Source organism: Larimichthys crocea, chromosome XVII, assembly GCF_000972845.2.
Source record: "Larimichthys crocea isolate SSNF chromosome XVII, L_crocea_2.0, whole genome shotgun sequence".
Lineage (NCBI taxonomy): Eukaryota > Metazoa > Chordata > Actinopteri > Sciaenidae > Larimichthys > Larimichthys crocea.
In genome coordinates, this window is record NC_040027.1 from 13,276,161 (window position 1) to 13,302,625 (window position 26,465).

A 26,465-nucleotide genomic window follows, 5' to 3' on the forward strand; every position below is an offset into this window, starting at 1 on the left:
AGCACATCGGCCTAATCGAAGCTATTTTATTATTTTAGATTGAAATCATCATCCAGGTTAATCATCAATCTGACTCGGTTTAGAGAGATCACAGAGCTTGCTGCATACCCTTAAATCAAAACTCCAAACGTTATTTATCCAAAGCTATTCAAATATTACAATGTGTTATATCATGACAATCTGAAAGCATGTGTGTATGTGTTATCAGTGGTGCTGGTATGCTTACCCTCCTGTCTGTCGGACACACCCTAACCCAAACCTCTATATGCTGCATGAGCTGTTTGTTCAGCTGCAGAGGGGGGATCCTCCTCTTCTTTCAGCAGAGGAGTAGTGAACTTAATAGAAGAAGAAAAAAACCTCTCCAGGGTCCGGAGCACTGATAGCAACAACATGCAGCAAACAGATGTTTTATTTTTCAGCCCTTATTTGCTTTTTTTCTGTGGGTTAGGACCTCTGGAGGGTTGCAGAGCAGATTTAAGAGCTTGTGTGTTTTTATTACTTGGCTGCAGCTCCCACAGGTGCTTTAAGGGAAAGAGCCCAACTTGCTGTAGTTATGATTATGACTGTAGTCTTCCTGAAAATGAGCCTGTTTTCTTTTGTGTGTGTGTGTGTGTGTGTGCTTTTGGTCAACCTGTGTAAAATTACAGGAAATATAATGTGTGTTTCCACTGAGAGAGACTCCAGAATCAGTGATAACAGCTCAGCCTCGCTCAGGGTCATTTATTATCTTTACTACACGCACGCTCTCTGCTTCACAGTTTCGTTTTTTTTCTCTGTTGTTGCTCGGAAAATGTAATCGTATAGCTTGACATTTGCAGAGTGAGTGGATATGTTGAAAGTGAAGTTGAAATTTGTTCACATCCTGATGTCGGGGATTCGTTGCCTCGGCCTGACTCGTCCTGTGGTCTGCAATGTCTTGAGAAAAGCCATCTGGTGTAACTGGGACGTTGTTAGAAACAGCTTGACTAGATGAAGATAACTTTTCCCTTCGCTGCTTCTGCTGTACGCCGGTGGTCTCGTGTTTATAGCCACCCAAACTGAGTGGAGAGCCCACACCCAAACAAGTTCAATCCACATCTTTCATGTAGAGAAGAAACTTTCATAAATAAAGACGTAACAGCTTTTTACTTGTACTTGCAGCACAAACTCTTTGTAGCACGGTGAATGACTTCAGAGTAATTTGCCCTCGGCCCTCAGGCCCCGATGATTGATGTGCGTATGCATGTGCAGTGTATTTCATTTCCTCTGCTGATGTCAGGTGAGCAACTTGTGGGTTTTATAAAGTGCTGTTGAATTATGTTTGCCTGCTTGTTAATGTTTGCTTTGGTAAGCGGCGTGTTTGCTTTTGCCATTCAAGTGGATTTTTACACTGACCTGTAGGTATTTTCATTTACATCAATCTCTAATGTTTATTTTTTTTAAACAGAGCACGCTGCTGTATATCCCTCCGTCTGTCGTCTGTTAAATTATTTATGCTATAGCTTCTGGCGGGTATATATTTGGGTGGCTGAAGGTGCCCCAAACGGCGGCTAACGTATAACGAGGCACAGCAGCTCCGACGAGACTTGGATTTCTCCACATGTTAAAGCGTGCGCGCATGGGGTCGTAGTGAGAGCAAAGCTTGGCATTTCAATAGTTTGGCAGGTGTGCAAAAGTCTGATCGCAAGGCATCGTTGCTTTATTGTAAGCTGTAAGCCGTGTCCTACCTTACAACCAAAAACTGCAGTTCCTGAAATGTCCACTTGAGGCTGGCTGCTTAATATAATTTGAACAGGTGAGTTATATAATAATTCACCCTCAGTATAGTTGTCATGAATGGGGAAATTAACCATAGAGACCAAAACTGTTTTTTCTGCTGTGAAGTTTGACATTTTAACATGGGGACTTATGGAGACTGACTCACTTCTGTAGCCAGCCTCAAGTGGACGTTTGAGGAACTGCAGTTTTTGAGTTCACTACACAGACACAGAGGTTGTTGCTATATCTTATACTGTCTATGGTTACTACCTGCATTGGCATCTGTGTGGATCCAATCATAGTTACCGACTCTGTCCTCGACTGGATTCACGTTACTCGATAGCGATACCGATTCAGACTTTCTGATCAGTAAAGTACTCGCTCTTACAGGTCAGTGCACTTTGAGAGACTTTATAAAGACTTTATGAGACTGGAGATTTCCTCCATGTCAGGAAAAGAAGGAGAAGGTTGGCCTACATACTCGTGGGTTCCAACTTGCGTAAAACTGTCACCACATGCCCAACCGAGTGTGTCGAGGATGCCATGTCATTGGCTGCACCCACTAATTTAACATCATGACATAACAACAGGACCCATCATTACCAAAATGCTGCTACTGCAATTTAGTGGTGGTGGGTACGGCTGAGCATGGAGTCAGGACATAAGACTGCAGAGAGACGTAGCTGCTCAAAAAAAAAGACAGGAACAGCGTCGAAGGAATGACAGCTGGGAGATTTTAGAGAGAAGACAAAAAGCTCTGACCAAATACCAAATCTAGAGGGCATAGCTGCTCTTTAGCTACATATTTATGGCCACAAAGAAAATTTGCTCTTTCAGCTTGACAGCGTCCATCCCTCACAGCATTTTAACCAGCCACTGTCATGATTTCAATACTTATTGGCATCCAGTCCTCAGGCCGGGCCATTCATGAAGCACTTACATGAGAAAAGAGAGTGCTCCGGGGACAGAAAGCTCTTCAAGTGCCAGGCCTGCTTTTTCTTTTTCCTCAACCTTCACCCGAGTCTTTATTTTTTCCCTGCGAACTCCCTCAGGTCAGAGCCGCATTCAGAGCGAGGCCTGCCCGACACGTGAGCCGTGCTCCGTCAAGAGGCCGGGGAGTCTGGCATCTGTAAAAAGTCGGTGTCAAAGCGAAAAAACACTCCAGGGAACACGCGTGTAGAGCGATAAGAGCGAGGAGGTGAAGATGTTTGGTTCCTGTTCGGGACAGTCCCACAAAACATACGGTGGAAGATAAGATTTCCTCTGAGGGGCTGTAAAGCAAAAAATAGTTCCTAATGCAATGAAAAACAACAGCACTACTTTCCAGCTTCTCTCTCTCTCGAGATTCATCTGAGCTGAAAATAAAAGGCAGTATGAAATTATAACAAGATGTTTCTCTGATATCCCGCAGCAATCAGCTAATAATGGGTTTGTTTTTTTTCTTTTTCATGCCTCCACTGACTTCCTGCTGACTCCCGCTGATGATCAATAGGTAAGTACCAATTGAATTTATAACTGCGCCTCATCTGGAAGCAATCTGTCTGTAGATTTTTGAAATAACTGTTTTTTTGTTGTTGTTGTTTTTGGACATTTGGGAGTTATTTTTCCAGACACACATCTGCAGAGGACTCACAGTTCACTGCGAGGCTATTCTTGAGTTTTCTTTCCACTGCTGAGGTATGATGAGCTGTGAAAGAAACCCACCCTCTCTTCGGCGCTACAAGTCTCCGTGCATATGTGCCCATTTCCATGGAGACGGGTTTAAAATGACACACACAATGGCGTCCTCAGCTTATACACACCAGCTTATTGATGCTTTCTACGCTGCAAACACACACACACACACCCCTCTCTGTTTCGGTTCACACACGCTGGCGTTCACGCAGCAGGTCACCACTTTAGCAGAATCATCTCCCAACAGTGTGCGTTTGTGTAGTTGTATTCGAGTGTTCTGCTGACTCACAGAGGCTAACAATAGAAAGGTACATGTGGTACACTCCAGCAGGACGGGTGGTCACACTGGTTCTGGCAGAGTTCCTGGTTTGTTCGAGTCGCCACGATGAGCCAGAACATGAAGTGAATAACACTTGATTGTTTCGTTATCGCGCCGCCTGTAAGCAGGTGGGATTTATTACGCTGCGAGTGAACATTTTGTCCTCAAAGTTGATGTTACAAGAAGGAAAAATGGGGCAAGCGTCAGGATTTGAGCACCAGGATGCATTATGGGAAGAAGCCGGCGGAGGGAGGGTGATGCTTTGGGTTTGTTCTGCTGGGAAACCTTGGGTTTAAGATAAGATAGACTTATAATCCTTCCTGCAGCAACTCGGTCCTGAGTCCGGCCTGTTGTCCACGGATGTTTCTCGAAGTTTTGGAGATGTTTATGGAGTTAATTTTAAGATCTCATTGATTTCTTGTAAAGCCCTGAGAGTTATTTAGCAGATCCTTTAGTGCCATATGTCCTTTGTAGCTCCAAGATCCTTGGATGTGATGCTACACTCTCCCTCTGTTAGCCTGGATAGCGCCGTTTACTCCTCCATCTTACTGCGGAGAGATCTTACGTTCTCCATGATAACAGACGGTACTCATGGTTTGTACCCTCTTTAGATCCAGCTCTGCGTCCCAGGCTTCTTCTCCTCACTTTGGCATGGGTCTCTGCTCTTTCCGCAGAGAGTATGCTGACAATGCTTAGTGCTAACAGCTGCTCTCGAGTGTAAATAAGAGAGCCGTGTTTTTTCGTGAAGGGGTCACCCGATGTATCATAAAGTATTCTGTATGAGACAAAAAGGATGGAAGTACTAAAAACACAGAGATGTGTTCAGTAGCGTCATGTGGATGCTACTTTGACACATACCACCTATCTAAGCGTTGCTGCAGACCACCCTTTCATGGAAACAGTATCCTGTGACAGCCAGGATAATGCACTCTGCCATGAAATGGTTCAGCAATGGTTTAAAGTACTCAACAACGAGTTGACTTCAATCCAATCGAGCATGTGTGGGATGGACAAACAAGTCCGATGGTCCGACGGAGTCCGTGGACATCCCTGCTTGCAACACCTTAAGAGCTCTAGTGGAGTCCACACCTCGACAGGTCAGGGCTGTTTTGGGCGGCCTACACGATATTAGGCAGGTGCTCATAATGTTATGGCTTCTCATCATTGACGGATTGGATTAAATTTTCTTTCGGTGGTTTATTTTCTCCCTGCGTCCTGCGACGCCAACTCAAACATCTCGTGGACAGTTTGTGTTTTTGGGGGCTGTTTGGGTGTGGTGGTGAAACCACCAGGAACTGGTATGGCTTGATCCTCTCCATTGTTTCCACTGAAAGGGCTGCTGGGTTAGCTCCCTGCATATCTATCCTTCCTGCCAGCTTTTGGTTTGTGTTGAACCAGCTATGCTTTCAGTTTATTCTCTCTCTGCGAGCTGAATCCCATCAGGCAGAGATGTGTGAGGGATGGCCAAGGTTCGGGCGTTGCCAGCTCAGCCTAATGCCACTCCTTCCTAATGACTTTCCCACAGACACACACAGGTCACCCGCCTATGAATCTGACCTCAGCCTGACCATACTTGTCAGTTAAAGAGAGGTTTCCATTGCAATCGCCCGACGCAAAATCTGCCCTCGTTGTCTCTTTCCAAACCACACCTTCCCCCGTGTCTGAGTTCTGGGTTTCCTTTTTCCCCTCGTTTTTGTTTCTCCCCCCTTCACAGTCCGTCTGTTCTGCTTATTGTGCTCCATGTGAGCGGTGAGTGATGCCAGTAAACTGGTGAAACCAGAGTCTGAGGCTCACACAGCCCAGTGTTTACACAGGAAACTGTGTGGAGAAAACCTTCTGCGATTCAGCTGCTCAGACACTTATATAACAGTCTGCATATTCTCGCGTACCTTGAGCCAGGTCACAGAGCCATTGTCCAACTGTGTGAGGCTTTCTGCCGTGCACATACACCTGCACGCCTCCGCATGTATGTTAACACTCGGCTGACTGTTTCCGTAACCCCTCTGCAGCTCTGTTTGCGACCTGAGACTGGAGTGCCATAAAGACTTTAACCCCTCTGACCCCTCAGGCTGCCACACACTGAATAACATGTTGATGAATGAGCAGCGGCACAAAAACGCAGAGCGTGCGTCTGTTGTTGAGAGCTGGGGTTTGTTTATGAGGTTGACGATGGCAAACACAATGCGGTGGGTGTAGCCATGTGTGATGTGTTTGTGCTCAGCGTCGACACAGAGCAGAGAAGAGGCTGCAGGGTCGCAATAAATCACACCAAAACAACTAAAAAGTACAGCTAAAAGAACTGCTAATGTCAGAGCTTACCAATACTAGAACCTTGAATCATTTAGCCAGTACTTATCCCTACACATAAATAATAAAATAAAAGATCTGTTGTTCATGCTGCCTCACTTTTACCTTGTCATAACATTAAATAACGAATAAATTCAGAAATAATGTTTGTAATGGTGGTTAAGATGAGAGAAAAAAGCTTAATTTTGAAGTTTGTACAACCATAAAGATTTTATATATTTAAATATGTTGGCGAAAGTATAGATTGAACTCACACAAAGCACAAATATGGCAGATTTTAAGAAGATATAGCACCTACCTGTCAATCAAAGTGACCACGCTGGTAATTATACATAATAAAGTTATGTATAATTACCAGCATGGTCACTTTCATTAATATAATTTGCCTTAATATAATTTGAACAGGTGAGTTGTATATAAATTCACCCTCAGTACAGTTGTCATGAATGAAGAAATTAGCTGTAGAGACCAAAACTGTTTTTTGTACCAGGCTGTGAACATGTTTATTTCTGCTGTGAAGTTGGACATTTTAACATGGGGGCTTATGGAGACTGACTCATTCTGCAACCAGCCTCAAGTGGACGTTTGAGGAACTGCAGTTTTTAGGCACTTCTTTGTTGGCTTCACTTCTCAGCCACAGAGTTTATCGCTTGTGATACGTGATATCTAATCTATGAATGAGGAGTAGAGGAGAAGGGGTAGGAATAAATAAGAGTAAGCTTCCTCCTCCTCCTGTTTGTTTAAGAGAACTTAATCTTCGAGTTTGCGTATAGGTTAGTCTTTGAAATAAAATATAAATGAAACTTTGGACAGTTGAATTTAACAGAGTGATCGTCGTTATTAGTGACACCTGTTCTTTTCCTGCTACGATAAGTCAAAACATCTGCTGTGAAAACGGCCTGTTGATTGATTCGTTTAACAGTAATTAATCCAGCAGCACGTTGCAAAGTGTGTGCAGGTCGACCCTTGTGATCCGTGTAGCTTCGGACTAACAAATGCTCAGAAAACGTCTGCTCGCTGTTCCAGTAAATTAGCTTGTTTTTACAAGTATTTAAATGTGCTTGAATTCATATGATGAGAGGCATGAAATTAAATCTCTTCTGCTGTGTGTCATGCACACGGTATTATTTTGAGATGACATAATGTCTTTACAGCATGGAGCCAGCACGATGATACTTTATTATATGAGTGACGTGCAGGAACAAAAAGCTCACTGAAGCGTGTTGCTTTGGCAGAGAAACGGTCTGATGCAAGATTAATCTCCTTTGCTGTTCTTCTCTTGTTTTTCTTGGCTTTGTAGTCACGGAAAGGTAAATTCACTCCTGAGCCACTCGTCCCGTCTGGCCAAGGAGAAAACACTTTTGTCTCACCTTTTTAAACGCTGCCATATTCCCGTAAGGACTCGAGCTCACGTTGACAGACCTGACCACGCAGACGCTGCTCACATTACCTTTTCCCTTGTTCTGACTTCAAGGTTTTTCATTATCCTCCACCTCGTGGTTAACACTGCTCTTACTTCCAGTCATGCCAGGAACTCTTCTGGCGAGTTCCCGCCTTTCTCGAGGTGCCTGCGAGACGGGACAAAAGCAAGAGGTCAGAGGCCACGCATTTTCATTTGTGAGACTAATAGGCCAGGTGTACCTGGAGGCTACGGAAACCCAGAGCGGGACCAACCCCAGACACACCTCCTTCCTCCTCCTGTGCTGAGGCAGCGTGTAAAGAGTGTGTGAGTACTTCAAAGGTCTAGAGAAAGCAGGGACCTGAGCCAAGCTCAGCGGGAGAGCCATTACAGCCCAATAGGAGTCAGCTGTGACCTCAAAGACCGTTAAATGATGTGATACGAGAGGGTGTGCTGCAGCCCCCCAGAGGCCTCTACAGCGAATCAGGAGGGCAGAGCTGTAAAATAAGCTCCGTGCTGATTTAAGGGTTGAAGGAATTTTAAGTGTACTCAAGAGGATAGACAGGTTTTTGTGATATCTACGTTAATAGACGGCTTTTTCTGGTCGTTATTAATGCCAGGAAGTTTCTAGTACATTTTTCAGTTTGTACTTTGTAGTATCAACAGTTATTATTGATAAAATTTAAAGTTAAATTGCTTTTTTAATGCATTTTAAACCCAGCGTCATGTGTTGTGATCACTGACAGTTGTTATGGAGTCAAATCAGTGCCAAAAGTTTTAATTATTTGAAAAAGTAAATTTAAAAATTGATGCTTAAAGTTTTAATCCTGAACTCTGAAAAAATATCGATGTATTCAAAATAAAAAAACATGTTTATTTCTGCTGTGAAGTTCTGTAGCCAGCCTCAAGTGGACGTTTGAGGAACTGCAGTTTTTGGCTTCACTTCACAGCCACAGAGGTTGCAGCTTGATTGTTATAGAGAGCACAAGTGGAGTGAATGAGTGCCAATGAGCCGGTGATTTACTTCAGTGTTTACTGACGTGAGCTGACCTCCCGCTCTGTTTGCAGACCTCATAATGAGGTGTCTGGAGGTCAGGAGGTAAAAGGTTGCTGAATGCAGCGCCCTGACCTCTGCTCACCCCGCTGAGTGTGCACGTAAAGGGCAGAAAAATGAAATGACCGCTGCCTCTGTTTGCAGAGAGTTGCCCTCATTCACAGTTTGTGTCGTGATGTGCTTGGCGTCCGTGTTTTGCGTTATATTATTTTATTTATATGTTTATATCGCTCGGCGAGCGTGAGTTTAACCAGAAGTAAAGTGTGTACGCAGATCCGCTCACAGTCAGATGATTACATCATTGTTTTCTGTCTGGTTAGAAAGTATAAATCAAGATTTGATCACAATAAAGTGTGAACTACAGCGGAAACTTTTCCGCTTTTCCTGTTCAAGCTGTTCAAACTGTGACTTTTGATTAACCGCGTAACTGCAAGAAAGAAGTAAATTTATTTCCCCGAATGTGGAGAGGCCGATCCCGAATGCTGCAGCTCTTTAGCAACGCCCTGCTGTGATTACTTGCTTTTCTTTAATCGATTTATCGCTATCGATGATGATTTTTCAACATTTGCTTATTCCAGCTGTTCAGTTGTGATGATTTGTTGCTTTTTACATCATTGCGAACGCAACCTGTTTGGCTTTTGGACTGTTGTTGAGGCAACACCTTTAAATAATTCACTGATTAATCGAGCAGATTTAATTGTTGGTGTAAACGCCTCTGGGAGCAAAAGTGTTACAGTAAAAGTACTTTACTAGAGTACTTTGCAAACTTTTTGCCTTTTTATGAATAGTTTATAAACTAAACTGAATGACTGTCTTTGTTCTGGTGATAATTTCTTTATGTTAAAGCAGCTATAATTGTATTTCTAATCATTGAGGGCAGTAAAACAAGCCTTAAACACAGCACTCATATATTATACCCTGTGGGTAATGTGCCGATTTACACGTCCGGTAGTCACAGAGCAACATCAACATTATTTGGAGTAAAGTGTTCACATCTCCTGTTGTGTTTTCCACTAATTCCTGTGAAATATATCTGAGTCATTAACTCATAAACACTGTTATTCATTAGCTAGTTGATAACTTAGGGGCAGGTAACATTGATGAGTTTATCAGAGCTCTTTCACTAAACACAGCTCCCGTGATGATAAGAGTTTTTGAATGCAGCGAGGGTGAACCGAAACGTTTAAGCTGCAGGCCGTAAAACCAAAACAATGAGCTGTAAGACACTAAAACGGTCTTTAGCGCTGCAGGAGTCGATGCTGATTAATTGTAGGTTTGTCACTATGAACGGCCCCTTTTTAAATTGCACATAGTAACTTGATTTATTACTATAATAAATATAAAGAAAATGATTAATACAGCTTTAAATATGCAGTGACTCGTGCACCAGTCGAGTGTTTTCTCCAGATTTCCCTCTGTCCCCCAAACCTTTATATTTTATATGCAAAGTCTCGTCCTATGCCCCGAAAACGCGACCAAATTTAATGTCGCTGTCACATAAATGTGTTATGACGCTCATTACTGTGCTATAAAACACACCGCACACTCTTACCAACGTCCCACGTGGTGTTAAATCTCTACAAAGGACTTGTTTCCGAGCATGTCAGACATTTTAACACATCCTCCACCCCCGCTCTCACTCTCTCTCGTCAGAGTTAGAGATCCTCCTGTTGGCATCGCGCCCGCCCTACAATATGTACCACTCTGGAGGTTTCAAAATGGAAAGTATTTCAAAGTCACCGCAGCCTGCTGTTGGACTTTGTAGTGGTAATATGAAGCAGCTGAGAAAACAGGCATCGGTCATACACTAAGCTCGTCTTCTGCAGCTTTTGGTCGATCTTCAGGCGGATTTCGGTATCAGGAAATGTCCTGTGTGTGTGTGGTTGCAGATATTATCCAAAATAATTCTTAGTCAGCGTTGGATAAAAATTAGAAATGTTATAGCTCTTTTGGAGAGTTTGTCACCAAAGGGAAGCTTTGAGGTTTGAGTTGTTAGTGATGTGGGTTTGAGTTTTTTTCCCCGTGTTGTCTGTCCAAACTATTTGTATTTGAGGTCTGTGTGTTGGTACGTTACCATGTTAGGCTTTAGATGCTGCACAGACTGACTACAGTGTAGACAAGAAGCTCATTATTTAACATCAGCACAATGTGTATATAATGTGTGCGTTCGTTTATAATGGAAACTGTGATATCTGATGGGATTCCCCCTCTGCTTGCTCGTTTCCACCCTCCCGGCGCTCAGACAGTTTGGCGGTCCAGGCGCCGATCCAAATATCTGAGCGTAAAGCGACGACTCCTAAAGCACAAGTATGATTTAATTTCACCACCAGACGGGGCTTTTTCGTGTGTGGGCTTGCGGCACTGCCAGCTCGCGCTGATGCCGTGACCTCAAGTCAGGAAATACAAGCAGACTTTAGAGCACTGCAATTAAACCGGAGCAATTCCTCACACCTGCATTACTTTTCCTGCTGTGATGATGTCATCCCGTCACATAGGTTTCATTATTTTGGATGAATTAAACAGGCTGAATTTATGAGACAATCAGCCGTCATAGTGTGAGGCTATTTCTCATCTCAAACCAGGTATTTAAACGTCTGCTGCCTGAGGGACAGTAAAGCACTTCAGGAAGCCAACCAGAGCTTTGATCACAGCTTTGCAGCCCTTTGCTGTGGTACCTGCAGGCAGCTGAGAGCAGCATCGGGCTGCAACAATGGCTCATTTAGCCCCCCTGTAGGCCTCCTGGTTCCCAGCATCACATTCCAAGCAGAGGTCACAGGGCCCACCTGCTATCCCACATCAAAGCTCCAGGTGAGGCAAGGGAGAGTCAGTTTGGAAAGGTGTGGTGAGAGAGAGAGGAAAAAGGAGTTGTAGTTCAATCTATAATTGGCATTTGCATGTTAGAAATGACAAAGTGAAGTGAAGGTCAGTCATTGTCTCGAGGAACTCAGGAACTAATATTTCATCTTGTCTGGTGCACATTAAAGTCACTGTTTGAGGTTACTGTTGAAGTTTAGTGAGAAGATCACAAGCTTCTGATCCATGGCTGTGAAGTGAAGCCAACGCAGAAGTGCCTAAAAACTGCAGTTCCTCAAACGCCCACTCGAGGCTGGCTCCAGAACGAGTCAGTCTCCATAAGTCCCCATGTTCAAATGTCCAATAAACATGTTTACAGCCTGGTACAGTTTTGCTCTCTAAAACTAATTTCCCCGTTGATGACAACTGTACTGAGGGTGAATTTTTATAGAACACGCCTGTTCAAATTATATTAAGGCTTAAAGTTATGCAGAAATAACAGCATGGATGCTTTGATTGACAGGTAGGCGCTGTTGCAAGTGGCTTGTTTGAGCAACCAGGCGTCATTCAGGCCCACCAATGATCCACGTCTTTACCGATTTTTAGATTATTAGTAGGCACACACGCCGCCCTGTAATAATACTGTCTATAAAGTCTCTAAGTCCAGTTGCCACAGATTTATCTCTCCCTTAGGAAAAAATAATCATGTACCATCTTCTGGAGGCAGCTTTCTGAGAAAATACGATGTCATCATCACAGATATCTTGGCTTTGTCTCGGAGACCATGAATTTAGAGTTTGAAAGACACGAGTATTTACGAGGTAGGGAGGTTCAGATGAGGTAATGCTACTGGTAATGACTTCCTGTTCCCGCTGAAGCAGGTAGATGACGGCGTCCTAAACACCAACCCTGGTGCGGTAGGTTGCTGCAGGTCTATGGAGGTGGTCACCTGAGGTCTCTTCAAGACTTTCATATGTTAGTCTACTGGTCGATAATCATTAAGGATGGATGAAACTTTTTTGGAGCTTCTGCATCGAACTAAGGTTGAGTAGGTGCTGTAGAAACCGACATAGCTGGTCCACACAGACTTTCAGGACTCTGTGGGTTGATACCAGATCTGCAGCCACGGTCTCTCCAGCTGTTTTTTCACCTGGTTGCTGGAAATGGTGGCGGTTGGGGGGCTCAGAGCTTCCTGATATGTGGGGAGGCGTTGATGGGGCAATGTTGGCAACAAATTAGATCCCAAACAAAGTTGTTGTAGTTCCTCCTCTCAGGTTTTCCTTCAGCTCAGCGTCTCATCAGATCTACACCCTTCAACCTCGGCTCTTCCCCCGACATATAAACAATCTTGCGCCCCACCTGCTGCAGCGGCATCAGCACCATCAGCTGGGAGGTTGTGCGCTCAGAGCGGATTACCGGGGGTAGACGGGTATTATTGTGTCATGCCGACTGGCTTTGGGTCTGTGCTCTTTGTCTTTTACTAATCAGACCTCAGTCGCAGGGGACTTTCTCCAGCAGCTGACGGCCGACACTCAGAGGCACAGTAGCATTGTTTTGTGTTTTTTGGGGGGTCGGGTGTGGCAGAAATGAGTGGATAATTCTCTCAACTATTTGTGACTGTTGTTTCCGATTCAGGTGAGCGTCATTTATTGTTTCATTTGCTCTGTTGTACTTCAGTATATTCTGAAATTTGAAATCTAGAAGTGAAATGGTACTTTTAGATTTAGTCTGTTGAGTAGCTCTTTGATATTCTTTCATACGCAGCAAAATCAGTGATTTATCGAAAAGATTTTAGAATAAAACAACAGTTATTTGAGTTTTGGATTCCACCGTCCTGCACATCCTTCATTCCTCTACACCCTCCAAGATCCTCCACTGTGGCCTGAGCGGTCAGTGTTATTTCAGCGGTTTGGATTAACACTCCTACTCTCCTGTAGCACACCATAAACAGATTAGTGGTAGCCCAAGTCAGGGCCTGGCTTGACCATCTGGGGGTGGGTTGGGTTGGGAAGGGAAGGGGGACATGGGGGAGGAGTGTGAGCAGATGTTCAAGTGGAGCTGGAGGTCAGTGTGGCAGTGGATCCAAGGGGGACGTTGCTGCAAAGACATGAGGGGACACGAAGGGTTAGCGTTGAGGAGACGCTGTCTGATTTAATGTCTCACTGAAACCACACAGCTCTGTCATGGCTCTAGGATGCTGTCTTGCACTCACATCCCAAGGTACTGTATAATTTACTGGGGCTTTAATTGAGCTGCATGTACCTCCCATCTCTGTTTACTCTGCATGCAAAACTTGCGCGCCCTCGACCGCAGCGGTTAGACAAACATGTCTGCACTTTGTTTGAGCATCGTCACAAGATGTAAGAGATGAAAGCTCCTCTTCTCCTCGGCTTGTGTCGGAGGCGTCAGGGTTTGTTTTTGCAGAGTGTGAACGCAGCTCGACTGCGGGGAAGACTTTACATGCTGCGGCGACACCGAGGTGCTGCTTCATTGTCTGTTCACTTTTACACAGTGCTGCCTGTGCTCACCTGCACGATGAAGTTCAGAAAAAAGTTCTTCTTACCCAAGTGTGACCTAATGACGGACATCTGCGGCTGTGTTTTCCCAGGCCGCTGTGCAAATTGTAGGTGTGTGAGAGTGTGAGTGTGGGTGTAAGGGGCTTGGTTTGGCTCCTGTCTGGGCCAACGTGGAGTAAATTACAAGGCAGAGTCAGTCTGAGGGTGCAGGCTTTCATCCCCCCTTCTCCTGGCCTGCAGGCCTAGCTGGCAGGGCTGATAGTGGTGAGGTTATTGGAGGATGGATCCTGCTGCAAATGAAGAGGAGGTGGAGGAGGAGGAGATGAGATTGATAGGTTGTGTCACGGTGAAGATAATATAACGTATGATTTCACCTCCCGGGAAAGTTCACAGGATGATACTTAGTGAAGTTAAGTAGGGAAGAAGACAGTGATGCTCATTAGAGAAACTAAAGTTTCACATATCTGCACTGAGATTGCACTGCTCGAGGTTTCAAATGACTTATTTCCATTCTGGCTCTGTTGGATTTAAGTGCAGCTTTCGATACAGTTGACTCTGACATCCTCTTGGATCGTCTGGAAACCTGGGTCATATCTAAAAGACAGACATTTCTGCGTTGTAATCGCTGATGGTCTTCTACAAATGTTAACTGTGGGGGATGCCTCAGGGCTCAGTGTTAGGCCCAGTTCTCTTCTCTATTTACATGCTCTCATTCTCTAGGTCACATTATTCGTAAACATATTATCAATGTCCTTTTTTATGCAGATGATATCCAGCTGTATCTAAGATAAATTTCCGGATATTGGTCATAGATCTCAAACAGTGTTGACTCTGTCCTCTTCCGTAACTCAGCACTGCAGGAACCTTTTTGATCGAAACCTTGGCTTTGATAAACATCTTAACTCTGTGGTTCAGTACTGCTTTCGTCACCTGATAAACATTTAAATGATTTGACATTTCTGTCAGTTAAAAATTTGGAAATTGTCAAACATGCCTTCATAACCAGTCGGCTAAATTACTGTAATTCGTTGTTCTCTGGCATCAGTAAAAATCCCTCTTTTGTCTCCAGCTCAACCAAAACTCCACAGCCAGGACAAAGAAACATGATCACAAAACACAGATTCTGACTTCCTTACACTGGCTACCAGTGGCTTATAAGATAGGATAAGAGAAGATAGACTTTATTGATCCCACATTGGGGAAATTCACTTGTTGCAGCTCACAGTATACAAGGTGGATAAGAAACGTAGGTATGAAAGTCCTTCGTGCAGCAACCTGGTCCCGAGTCCGGCCTGTGATCCACAGATGTTAGAGATGTTTATAGGGTTTGTTTTAAGATTTTATTGATTACTTGTAAAGCCCTGAGAGTAATTTAGCAGATCATTTTGTGCCATATGTCCCTTTTGGTTCTCTAAGTTCCTCGGATGCGTCATTCTTGGTTGTTCCTTGTCCAGATATTTACACAAAGGTGACAGGAGTCTTTGCAGTTAGGGGCTCCGAGACTGTGAAATGACCTGTTTGAGGAGATCAGGGCTGCAAACTGTATGTCAAAAGATCCTTTAATTGATCTATTTATGTTCTGTGTAACAGTATTTGTCAGCCTGTCTCAGAGCTTTAGCTAAAAGTCTTGTTTTTCTTCTCACCTGAGGCCATGTGGCTCATTTGGCTTGGTGTGGCCGTGTTGTGGATCCGTCAGCGTGGATGTGAGAGAAAGAGAAAGCTGCCAAGAGGTCAATGAGATGACTGAAGGCTGATGTGTTTTCTTTGGCCTCATTTGGGGTAACAGCTGACCACGGCTCTCCCCATTAAAGGGTTTCTCCATATGGAGCTCTTGTCTCCACGAAAACCTCCTTAAAGGCCTTTTCGTGCTCTCACTCTTTGTTTTACATGCACGGCATCACTCAGCCAGAAGTTACAGGTTTCGCTGAGCGATGTGAAAGGAAGTACTGGTGTGTTTTTAAGATAAAAACAAGGAAAGGTTTGGCACAGAGAGCACAGCCAGTGTCCTACTTGTTGTTTTTGTTGTCAAAGGTTTTTTTTTTTTTTTAGTTTGCTGGAGACGTCAAGGGTGTGACAGCAGGGCCAACAGTTCACATCTCAGCGGGGAGCGGAGAGGCTGACAAACAGTGTCATATCTTCTAACACGTCACTGGTTACTCACTTATCTCGCCACAGCCCACAGCAGAAGTTCCAAGTCTGAAATATTGTGGGCTTGTGTCGCATAGTTAATCAAACACACACACATATCGAAAGCGAAAATTGAAAACGATGATGGCTGACAAATCAAAGGAAACACCCGGATAAATCAAAATGAACAACAGATGCTTCCTGACAGGAACAGTTTGAGGTGAATCATGTGCTGCAGTCATCAGATCACGACCCTGTACAAAAGAAGATAAAGATGAACTCAATTTGTTTTGGAAGAATGAGCCGGGATTTTGAGGTATTTGCTGATGATTTAGATAAAAAAAAGATTGAGATGTTGAAGAGAGAGCCAGGAGACGTTTGCTAAGCTTCGCTCAGCTGTAAATTATCCCTCAGTACACTTGTCATGAACGGGGAAATTAGATATAGAGATCAAAACTGTTTTTTGTACCAGGCTGTAAACATGTTTATTTCTGCTGTGAAGTTGGACATTTGAACATGGAGACTTATGGAGACTGACTCAAGTGGACATTTGAGTAACTGCAGTTTTTGCACTTCCACATTGACTTCACTTAAGTCACAGAGGGTGTCGCTTGGCTGTAACAGGCATATTTCTGAACTTTGGACAGAGGGAGGTTAGCTGTTTCCAGTCTTTACGCTAAGCTTAGTTTCCAAAATTTGGAACCATTCCTTAAATATTTTTCTGGCCTTTTATGATAGTACAGCTGAAGATAGACAGGAAGCAGAGAGAGGGGGAGTGACACGCAGTAAATGGCCGTCTGATGCGGGATTCGAACCGGGGCCAGCTGCAGCGACGACTGAAGCCTCTACACACGGGGCGGCCGCTTAACTACGCTACTGACCGCCCCTTCCTTAAATATTTTTACTCATTTTGTTGTTAATTATCTGCTGTTAGATGGTTCGCTTAGCTTGGCATTACGGGTTGAAGCCGCAGAAACCAACCAAAGCCAAAGCCAACCATCTCTGACCAGTCATTTATGTCTTTCCAAACTCAAGTAGTTATGTTAGCATCAAATAAACGTCAACATGGTTGTCTGTTCCTCGTAAAACATGGCTCAGAGTTAAAACGTTTTTATTGTAAAGCAGCTTGAAAAGCTTCCTCCACATCCATGAATCTAATCTAATCTTTGATGAGTTCACCTCCATCAATCCAGCTGAGCCGGAGACAGGACCCAGATCTTGTTTTCAGGTCAGCGGGGTCACCGCAGAGGGCTTTCAGGTCACTCCGGGGTGTTTTATGGAAAACGTCAAGTTGTCTCCGGGTTAACAGATAAACACACCGCCTCTCCTGTGGATTGCATGCATGGCACCACCAATTTACATACCGAGAAGTTTGATCAACAGCAGGCTGAGCTTCAGTGTGTGAGGCTGAACTCTTTTTTTTTTCTTTTTGAAACTGGCTGAAGTTAACTTCTGGCTGAACTACAAAGCCGACACGGAGCGTGCTCAACCAAAGCTGCTTGCTAGCAGACGTCGGGGTCAGACAGAGTGTGTTTCAGGTTAAAGACAGGCCTAGAAATGTCTGCCAGGTAGAGGAAAATGTGTTTGTCTGTGAAACGAAGGCTTAAGAGCGATAATCCTCCAGATTTTTCCATGGATTCTTCCACAGATGTGTGTAAGATGTTATCGCAGGCTCCTTATTTTATGCTGTCATTTCTATTTCTGGAAGCTGTTGTGTAGATTTGGTCTGATGAATTTGTTATGCAGTTTTCCTGCTGACATTCTGACCTCGTTTGGTGTAGTTATTATCAGTTACAATAAGAGGCAAGTGTGTGAATAGATTGTGTTTGTGAGTGACAAAGACAAAGGAAGAGAGAGATTTATTTTGTTTTTTGGGAGGAGGAGGTGTTTCATTCAGAAAGGGGCTGGAGTTGACGCCACTACCTCACAGACAGACCACGGTTTGAGAGGTTTAATGAAGCGTGTACACGTCAGACTGACAGCTGTCACCTCCAGAAGTTCTCTGATCGTACTGCCATTGTCGGATGTGTATCAGACGGGAACGAGCAGGAGTACGGGGGCGGTGGTACAACCTCAATCATCTTCACATGAAGGAGATGTGGGTGGGAGTGGGAGTGGGAGTGTACAGAGGGTGTTCAACAACAAACTGGACTGGTCAAAAAGGGTCAAAGTACCTCAACAAACTCAACAAACTGTCCGTCAAGATCCAGGACTGACCCCATGAACAACTCCTCTCACCTCCCTGCACGACACTGTGGAGGCCTTAAACAGCTCCTTCAGCAACAGACTGCTGCTCCCACCATGTAAGAAGGAGATCTACCACAGGTCCTTCATCCCAACAGCTGCCAGACTCTTTAACACCAGCACGACTTCACGACTTTCTTCTCTATATTTCTTATTTATGAAGTAATTTCTTATCACGAGCTGCTGCGACTGTCAATCTCCCCGCTGTCGGATCATTAAAGTCTGTTTCATTTTACCTTATTTGTCGACTGGGACCAGATTATCGATCATCTTTACTTGCACATCTTTATTTATTGCACCTTCAACACCCAAACAAGCAAGAGCCTAAATACAACATAACTCCTTTCGAGCTGAAACTGCTCCCCTCCTCTCAGCCTCGTCGTGTAATTTGAGAGTTGAGCCGCTGAAACCCGAGGAGGTGCGAGGGGGGAGCAGGGAGATTAGTCCAGGTACTGGTCAATGTTTAGAGGATGAAAGTCAAAGCGTCGGGTTGCACTGACACTCATTGTCTGGCTGCAGGTGATAGCATCGCATTAGTAAACAGGCTGTTGTCCTACAAACTGATTCAGCCTCGGAAAACGAGGTTTCATCGAACATTTTTAAAGCTCAGCTGCTCTCGTGGCTCCACATTGTCGCTGTGATGGAAACCTCATTAGTTACGTTTGTCTGAGACCGCGGCGTTCACCTTAATGATCCCAACTTAGCGTATCACCATAAAAATGCCAGAGTGGAAATTTAAAGGTCTCCTTACCAATAGTCGTTGAGCGCAGCGGGCCGCCCTGTTCTGCTGAAGTTGCTTTTCCGTTACAGCTGTTAGCGTACACGCTATTTGAATCCTGTACCTCATTTATCAGGAACAGTAGCCGGGTGATCACATGATGTTTGAGCCATTACAAACCATTACACAGCGGGTCACAAAAATGACCTCCTATGTCCTTTCCTAAGCACTTTTCCTTGACCTCGGTGGAAAATATCATGAGGTCGAGGAAAGACGTGAAGGAGAAATCAGGAGAACACGATTGCACTAGACTCTGTAACTTTATGACGCCGGATGTTATTGACGCGCTCTGTGGTAAAACTACAAACTTCAGAAGATGGACTACAAACGTGCATCTGAAATACTTCCTGTAGTGTCTATACGTTTTTTTTTATTGTGTTGTTTCAAATTTGAACAACAACAGACGCTGCAGGAGATGAAGAGGAACGAGCCACAAACAGTTCATTCATTCATTCATAAGAATGCCGTCTGTCTGTCTGTTAACAGACTGCAGTCTCTACTGATAAACTACAGACTCCATGATCAACACGTCATCACGTCTGTCCATAGTCACTCTCTCTACTGCAGCCTGAAATCTTAATGGTGTGTGGGACGACATTATCTCCTTTCCTTTCTTAAAGGATGGTCCGGTGTGTCCTATACTGCTAAAGGAGATGAGAAAGGAAGCACCGAAGCTCCTTTCCTTAACATTTAGAGAATTCAAACAGCTCCTATCACAACTGCTACGTTAATACTTCCAGGTCGTTTAAGGAGAAGCCTGTGGGTTGACGTAGGCTGTCATTGAAGGGTTAAAAAGGCCTGGAAAATAATTCAAGGCTCCACATATACTCTCTCTTCTTGTTGTTTTTGTCTGACCTGGTCCGTCTCTCTTGTCTCTCTCTCTTGACAGCGGTGTCTAACCTGGATGTGGAGAGTAAGCTGACAGCACATTATCAAGCTCCCTGGCACCAGCAGAGGAACATCTTCCACCCCTCCACACGGCCAGCATGTGTAGAAGAGCTCCACAGGCAAGCCAGCATCAGCCTGTGGGCCGTGCACCGAGGTGAGCCCCCCGCCTCAGCCAGTGTGACCACTACAGAGTCGACTTTCACTCTGTCTCTGTCCTGTCACCTCTGATATATGTGAACCATGAAGGGCTGCAGCTTCTTGTTAGAACCCTTGTGGTGTTGTTCTGCCCTCTAGTGGACACATTTCATCCCTACACTCATAATATTCTTATCTTTAGTTACATAAGACTTCATTTATCTCCAGTATTTGTTCAGGCGATGGTTTGTGTGGTTGATTGTATTGTATGTAACAGGAAACAGTCCAGTATAACACCATTAACTATGATAAGTTGAACCACTCTGACTCAGTGACTCACTGTCGGCCTGTATCAACAGTCCAACCTCTTTATTTATACTCTGGGTTTACTTGTTCCTCCAATCTTTAGTTCATCTTAAAACAATACCCACATATACAGCAGAGAGTATAACATGAATAGAAACAAAATGTGATGATGTGCAAAACACTGAAACTCCAACATTCAATTTTAAAAAAGCACAAAAACAACTTTGCAGATGTTCAATCTGAGAAATTTGATTGTTTTTTGGAAAATGATGTGTCCATTTTGAATTTGTTGTGAAACACTGAGGGAAAACAGCTGTCGTAACGCCTCACAATGAATCAGGTGAACTGGCAACGACTGAGACAGAGAAAAGAGCATCCAGAGAGTCGTTGTGAAGTAAAGACGAGGAGCAGTCGCTCTGGGAAAGACTGAAACTATTTCAAAAACCACAAAGAATTTGTGGATTTCATCGCCTGCAGTCGATAAAATCATTCAAAGATTCAGAAGTGATCTCTGCGCACAAGAGACAAGGCCCAAAACAAACAGTGGATGGCCGTGATCTTCAGACCTTCATCCGGCGTGAGCTGAGCAACATCCAAAAAAACATTTTCTGTCAGTGTCTTCAGCGTTTTTCATTATTCTTGTTGCAGATGCCCAGAGGAGACGATCGGGCAGCAGGGAGCGGAGAGTAACCATCTCGATCTCGGCGTTGCCCCCGATGCCCTTGTACCCCTCCCCACACATCAACCAGAGGCAAGACAAGAAGGGCATCAATCTGACAACGGTGAGGCGACAGACATTGTGTTCTCGTTAGATCATAACAGCCTTTCTTCGACATGTTCTATGATTTTAGGAAGAGGAGCTCATAGTTCTCTGTCAAGCGACCCGACCGCGGATAAGAAGAAAATGGAACAAACTATTACATTTACCTATGAAGCATGTCATTGAATCCACTTTAGATCATAGTTTTAATATATATTTTTAAAATGTGCATGATTCCAAGTGTTTTTATTCATTAGAGATGCATCACGTTGTTGCCGTGCACGGATTTATTCATGTACTTTTGAAGTGAAACATATTTTTCCCTCCAAGCAGCCAGAGAGACTCGTTAGAGACGCGACAACTCAGTTAGCACAAACTCAGGTAAAGAGGGAAGCTGAACGTTTGTAAAGTGTCTCATGTGGTCTGTGCAGAGCATGTTTGTTTAAATATCATCGGCCCTGACGTTATATTTACGTTTGATAAACGTTCGGGAAACGTTTTTTCAACCTGCCCCTCAGTCAGATATGTTTTACAGTCCACATTTTCCACCTCACCGAGTTTATTGTTGTCTTCTCGTGTGTATGTTTGTGTTTTAATATCTCCATGTTCATTTTTGTCATTTGTTTTTCTCGTCCTGTTTTGTTTGTTTGTTTTGTTTTTTTGTCCTGTAATTCAGTTCGAATCCACCCGCTCGTCCTCCCCCACCGAATGTTGCCGCTTCTCCCCCTGGAGCAGAAAGGTAGTGGTCCCTCCCTCCCTCCTTCCATCCATCCTGACTCCTGTGTGCTCCTTCTCCTAACACTTTATTTCACAACTCCTCACCTGTTGTTTGTTTGACTCCTTCTAATTAACATAATGAAACTCTTTTCAAATGCATGGACACTTAACGCAGCTCTCCTCCTCCTCCTCCTCCTCCTCCTCTGACATGAAACTGCAGGAGAACGACGATGTGTTAAAGTTTCATCCCCGCTGACTGACACGTCATACATTTACACACTCGGCCAGACAGTTGTTGTTGTTGTTGGAGTTCACGTGAAGGGCCTCGACTTTAGAGCGTGCAGTATGTGAGGAATGTGTGTGTGTGTGTGTGTGTGTGTGTGTGTGTGTGTGTGAGGGCCACAGTCACAGCCGCCCAGCCTGCCAGGGTTTCTCTTAATGATAGGGTCGACTTCTGGAAGCTTGCGCCTGTGATTACCCATGATCCCTCCGTGCTGCGGTTTCTCCGCTGCACCCATCCCTGAAGAGAGCCGACAGCCTCGTGTTTCTCTCTCTCTCTCTGAGCTGTTTTTTCACCAAATATATCGTGCCCGATGCCCGCCGTGAGAAAGAAACGAGCCCGAGGACAGGAGCAAACACCAAACACTGCCACTCCTTTTTTTCCCTTCCTCTCTCTTCTTTCTCATCCTGTCCACTCTTCTTCACTCTTTCCTCTCAGACTCTCCTAAAACTGTCGTCTCGAAACACAAATCAGCTGCTCTCCTTTTGATTTTTTTTTCGCCCCCTCTTTACTAGTTGGGAGAAGTTTCCAAGGAAACCGGTTTTTCTTTTGTGGCCGGGGGTTTTTTGTCGGGGTCTCATTGGTCTGCTGGGAACAGAGAGCACAAAGAGCTGTGCTTTAAATGGGGGTGGGAGGTTGCCGGGTTGTGGAGGTGGGAACCAGTCCGGCCTGAGAATCTCTCCCAGTTTCACATGTAGGAATCTCAAGGTAAGAACTTAATCTTAATTTAGCATGGAGGCTTAAGTAATCTGCAGTGTTTTAAGTTTCTGAGGAGGCCCGTGGAAAGAAAAAAAAAAGAAAAAAGGATGTGGAGTTATGGAGTATGAAGTCAGCGGGGAGGACTGAGCTGTGATTGATACTGAGGCTGCCGTCCGGAGGAATGCTCAATCCTCAAATATTTCCGGAGTGTCGTTATTATGCAGGAGAGCGGCTTCTAGGTGCCGCAGATTGTCAGAGCGTGAGCTAAGAGTTTCCAAACCAGTGTGTTGTGACTGGAAATGACTGTTTGTCCCGTCCTGTGCAAGTAGCTGAATTACTATTTATCACGACATGTGCTGCTCACTGTGCACCAGACGTTTTATTGGTTTGACATTTTAGCACGCCTGGAGACAGTCAGGTGGTCATTGTGGGAATGTCCTGATTTTAACACGTTTTCATGCATGATTCTTGTGCTTTTTATTCTCTTTCTCTAAAGCATGCTCTTTAGTTTCATTACTTATTGAAGTCTTTGCACTCCAACATGAAACTCAGCTCCTGAAAGGGCATGTGTATTGATTTTCCTTCCTTCAGATATCGGTGTAATCCCTGACTTTAATCTCTCTACACATCCCCTTTCTGAAGCCGACTCATGACTCTTAACTCTGCCGTAACATCTCTCACGTAATACCCGCCCTAACCTCGACAACCTAACCATGCAAATATCCATCTGTTGCAGGCTGCGCCCTTTGACCCCGACACTGACGGGGTGGCTCTAGGTCACCGGTCTAAGTTTCCCATCCCTAACACCCCCTCCACCCTGGACAAGCAGACTAACTGGTCTAAAGCTCTGCCGCTGCCCACCCCAGAGGAAAGAATGAAAAGCAGTTCCCAAGTCATCAACTCATGTGTCATTCCCATTAATGTGACTGGTAAATTTTTTTTAAAGCATTCACTGTTTTTTTTAATGTCTGAATCTGTTTTGTTGTGACGCGACTGAGCGGTGGTGTACATTATCCTTGTTAAAGGAATAGTACGACTTTCTGAAGGAACAGAAGACTGATTTGCTTTCTTTCTCTCAGTTAGATGAGAAGTTAAATGTATGGCTACAGACACGTAGCTTAGCATAAAGACTGAAAGCAGGTGAAAACAACTAGCCTACCTACAAGCACCTCTTAAATTTAGTGTATTGTCACTGGCTCAAAAACCAAACTGTAAAAACAATTTGTAAGTTTTTATAACTTTCTTTTAAACCTGTACTTGACAGAGCTAGGCTAGCTGTTTCCCTATATATTCCAGGTTTAATGCTAAGCTACGCTAACTGCACCCTGCCATAGCTTCATGTTTAGCACATGAGAGGCTGAGAGTAAAAAAAAAAAAGCGTATTTCTAAAATGTCAAAGTATTCTTCAAACATTTACTGCCTGAAGATGCTAAGCTTAGCTTAGCTTAGCTTAGCATAAAGACTGGAAGCAGGTGAAAACAACTAGCCTACCTACGAGCATCTTAAATTTAGTGTATTGTCATTGGCTCAAAGACAGAAGGGTAAAAAAACAATCTGTGGTTTTCAAGAAGTTTTTAAAACTCTCCTTTAAACCTCTGCTTGACAGAGCTAGGCTAGCTGTTAGCTGTTTTCTTTGTTTTAAGCTGAGCTAACACGTCACTGAGCCGTAGCTTCATAATTATCACACAGCGTCTAACTCTCTGCAAGAAAGTGTATTTCTCACAATGTGAAGGAGATACTTCACTAAGACAGAGCTAGGCTAGCTGTTTCTTTATTTTTCTGGGATTGATGCTTTCCCATGTGTTTTTATTGGGCATTTATAACACAAACAGAACACATACACAGAAACAGCAGAAACAACATAACAGGTTGACAAAAAACCTCCCCCCACCCCCTGAAGAAGACCCGCATGGAAAATATTACGCTATACATATAGGAATACGAATTTTAAGTTGGATTTGTATTAGCAAGGTTGTAAAAGGGGTTGCCAAGTCGCGTCAAAATGTTTTCTAGAACATATCTTATTATCTTGTTCTTTCCAGATGGAGTGTATTCGTTAATTCTTCTAGCCACATCTTAGATGTTGGTGTGTTTACACTCTGCCATCACGTAAGAATCATTTTCTTCGCTATAATAAGACCATATGAAATAAATATGCTTCATTTTTTTAAAGGTTTCAGACACCCCAAGAATAATAAGTAACGGTTCTGGCTTTATCACAAACCTCATAACCTCGGACATTATATTTAAAAAAACACCAGACCAGAAAAAGAACATTTTGGGGCCTGGGATTGATGCTAAGCTAAGCTTACTGCACCCGGCCATAGCTTCATTATAGCGCACAGACTTAGAGCGGTGTTGTTTAAGACAAAATGAGTCAGTGTTGTCTTTAGACCGCACACACGTCCGCTCTCATTGCTGAGTCTTGGTTCGTTAACACCGTAAAACTGTTGTTTACTTTCCAAACATTTTTTCTTAAATAGGAAATAGCTCATTTTATTATAAAACCTCATCATAATCAGAGAATCATTCCCAATGTGCGAGTCATGCTTTGCGCCCGGGTTAACTTTCTTCCTCATGCTTCGACGCTTTGTGCATGTGACTGCGAGGCGAGATGCCGTGACACGAATGCTGATTAGTGCCGTCCAAATTGTTGAAAGGGCCTGCCCGGTGTTATTTACTCTCTCTCGCTCACATTGTGAAGAGTCGTACGCCAAAAACACCGACTGAGTCAGAGACAGTTAAAGAGAGACAGGGAGGGGGGAGAAAATGCACATTGTAAGCAAAGTCCAGCAATCGCTATGGTGCTGAAAGGCCTGACCTGCTATCACATGATAGTCATAACGCACAGTGAGGGAGAGGCAGGAAAACAACAAACACTGAGGCAGGAAGTCGATTTTCCTCTTGGGTTTAGTTTGAATCACCGTAAAGGTCAAACACAGTTTACTTTCTTTATTTTACTCACACATTAAATCAACTTTCTCACTCCCAGTTTATCCAACTGTAGACGACTCACTGCTATTTTTATCTAATTCAGCTCGTCCTCACAGATTTTTATTTATAGATATATGTTTTATCTCCACGAGTCGTGAGTGAGAGTACTAGAAGAAGAAGGAGTCGCTTGCAGTTGCCTCTAAACAAAGATTCCTCAGATGTCCCGTCTCCGTTGCAGGGGTTGGCTTTGACAGAGATGCTAGTGTGCGCTGCTCGCTCGTCCACTCGCAGTCTGTGCTTCAGAGGAGGAGGAAGCTGAGGAGACGCAGGACTGTCGCCGGCGTTCCCAGACAGGTGCAGCAGGATTTAGGTATGTAAACCTGCGCTGACTCCTCGGACATTCAAACACATGTAGTGTCTGCTGATGAAGTAAATTAAAGGTTTATGTTGGTAAGTGAAGGTCGTGATTGTGAGATTTTTCCATCGTAGAGACAATGTGGTTAAAAATAATCCAACATTTAGTGTTTAATGTGATGTGTTAAAGTCTACGTCAGTGTACTACAGAAGAAAAACTGAAAGATCCGTGTGGTGTAATATGTCCACATTAACATGAAAGGAAACATATTTTCAGTCATAGTTTTTAAAGATATTTTTGGCTCATTTTATGCACAGACGACAGCAGAGAGATGAAAGTTCCCAGTCGGGCTTGAATCGTAGATGTTGTGACCACAAAGAAAAGTCTCTTTATGTGTTTGTGTCATGACGAGAAAGCTGTGAAGATCACTGAAGTGTCCTCGT

The 26,465-nt window shown here is 44.0% G+C and overlaps 1 protein-coding gene across 2 annotated transcripts in view; it reads left to right on the plus strand.

The window, feature by feature from the left end:
- Positions 1 to 26,465, plus strand: part of nhsa (Nance-Horan syndrome a (congenital cataracts and dental anomalies)) — a 62,457-nt gene that overhangs the window by 29,885 nt on the left and 6,107 nt on the right. Inside the window, exons 1-6 of one of the 2 annotated variants that reach the window (XM_027290259.1) lie at positions 15,436 to 15,529; positions 19,838 to 19,990; positions 20,926 to 21,059; positions 21,714 to 21,776; positions 23,470 to 23,662; positions 25,906 to 26,037. In XM_027290259.1, the coding sequence (XP_027146060.1) occupies positions 15,451 to 15,529; positions 19,838 to 19,990; positions 20,926 to 21,059; positions 21,714 to 21,776; positions 23,470 to 23,662; positions 25,906 to 26,037 (754 nt within the window). In that variant the 5' untranslated portion in view covers positions 15,436 to 15,450. Of the gene's footprint in view, positions 1 to 15,435; positions 15,530 to 19,837; positions 19,991 to 20,925; positions 21,060 to 21,713; positions 21,777 to 23,469; positions 23,663 to 25,905; positions 26,038 to 26,465 lie in introns of those variants that run through there. The other variant, XM_027290258.1, reaches the window with a different exon arrangement.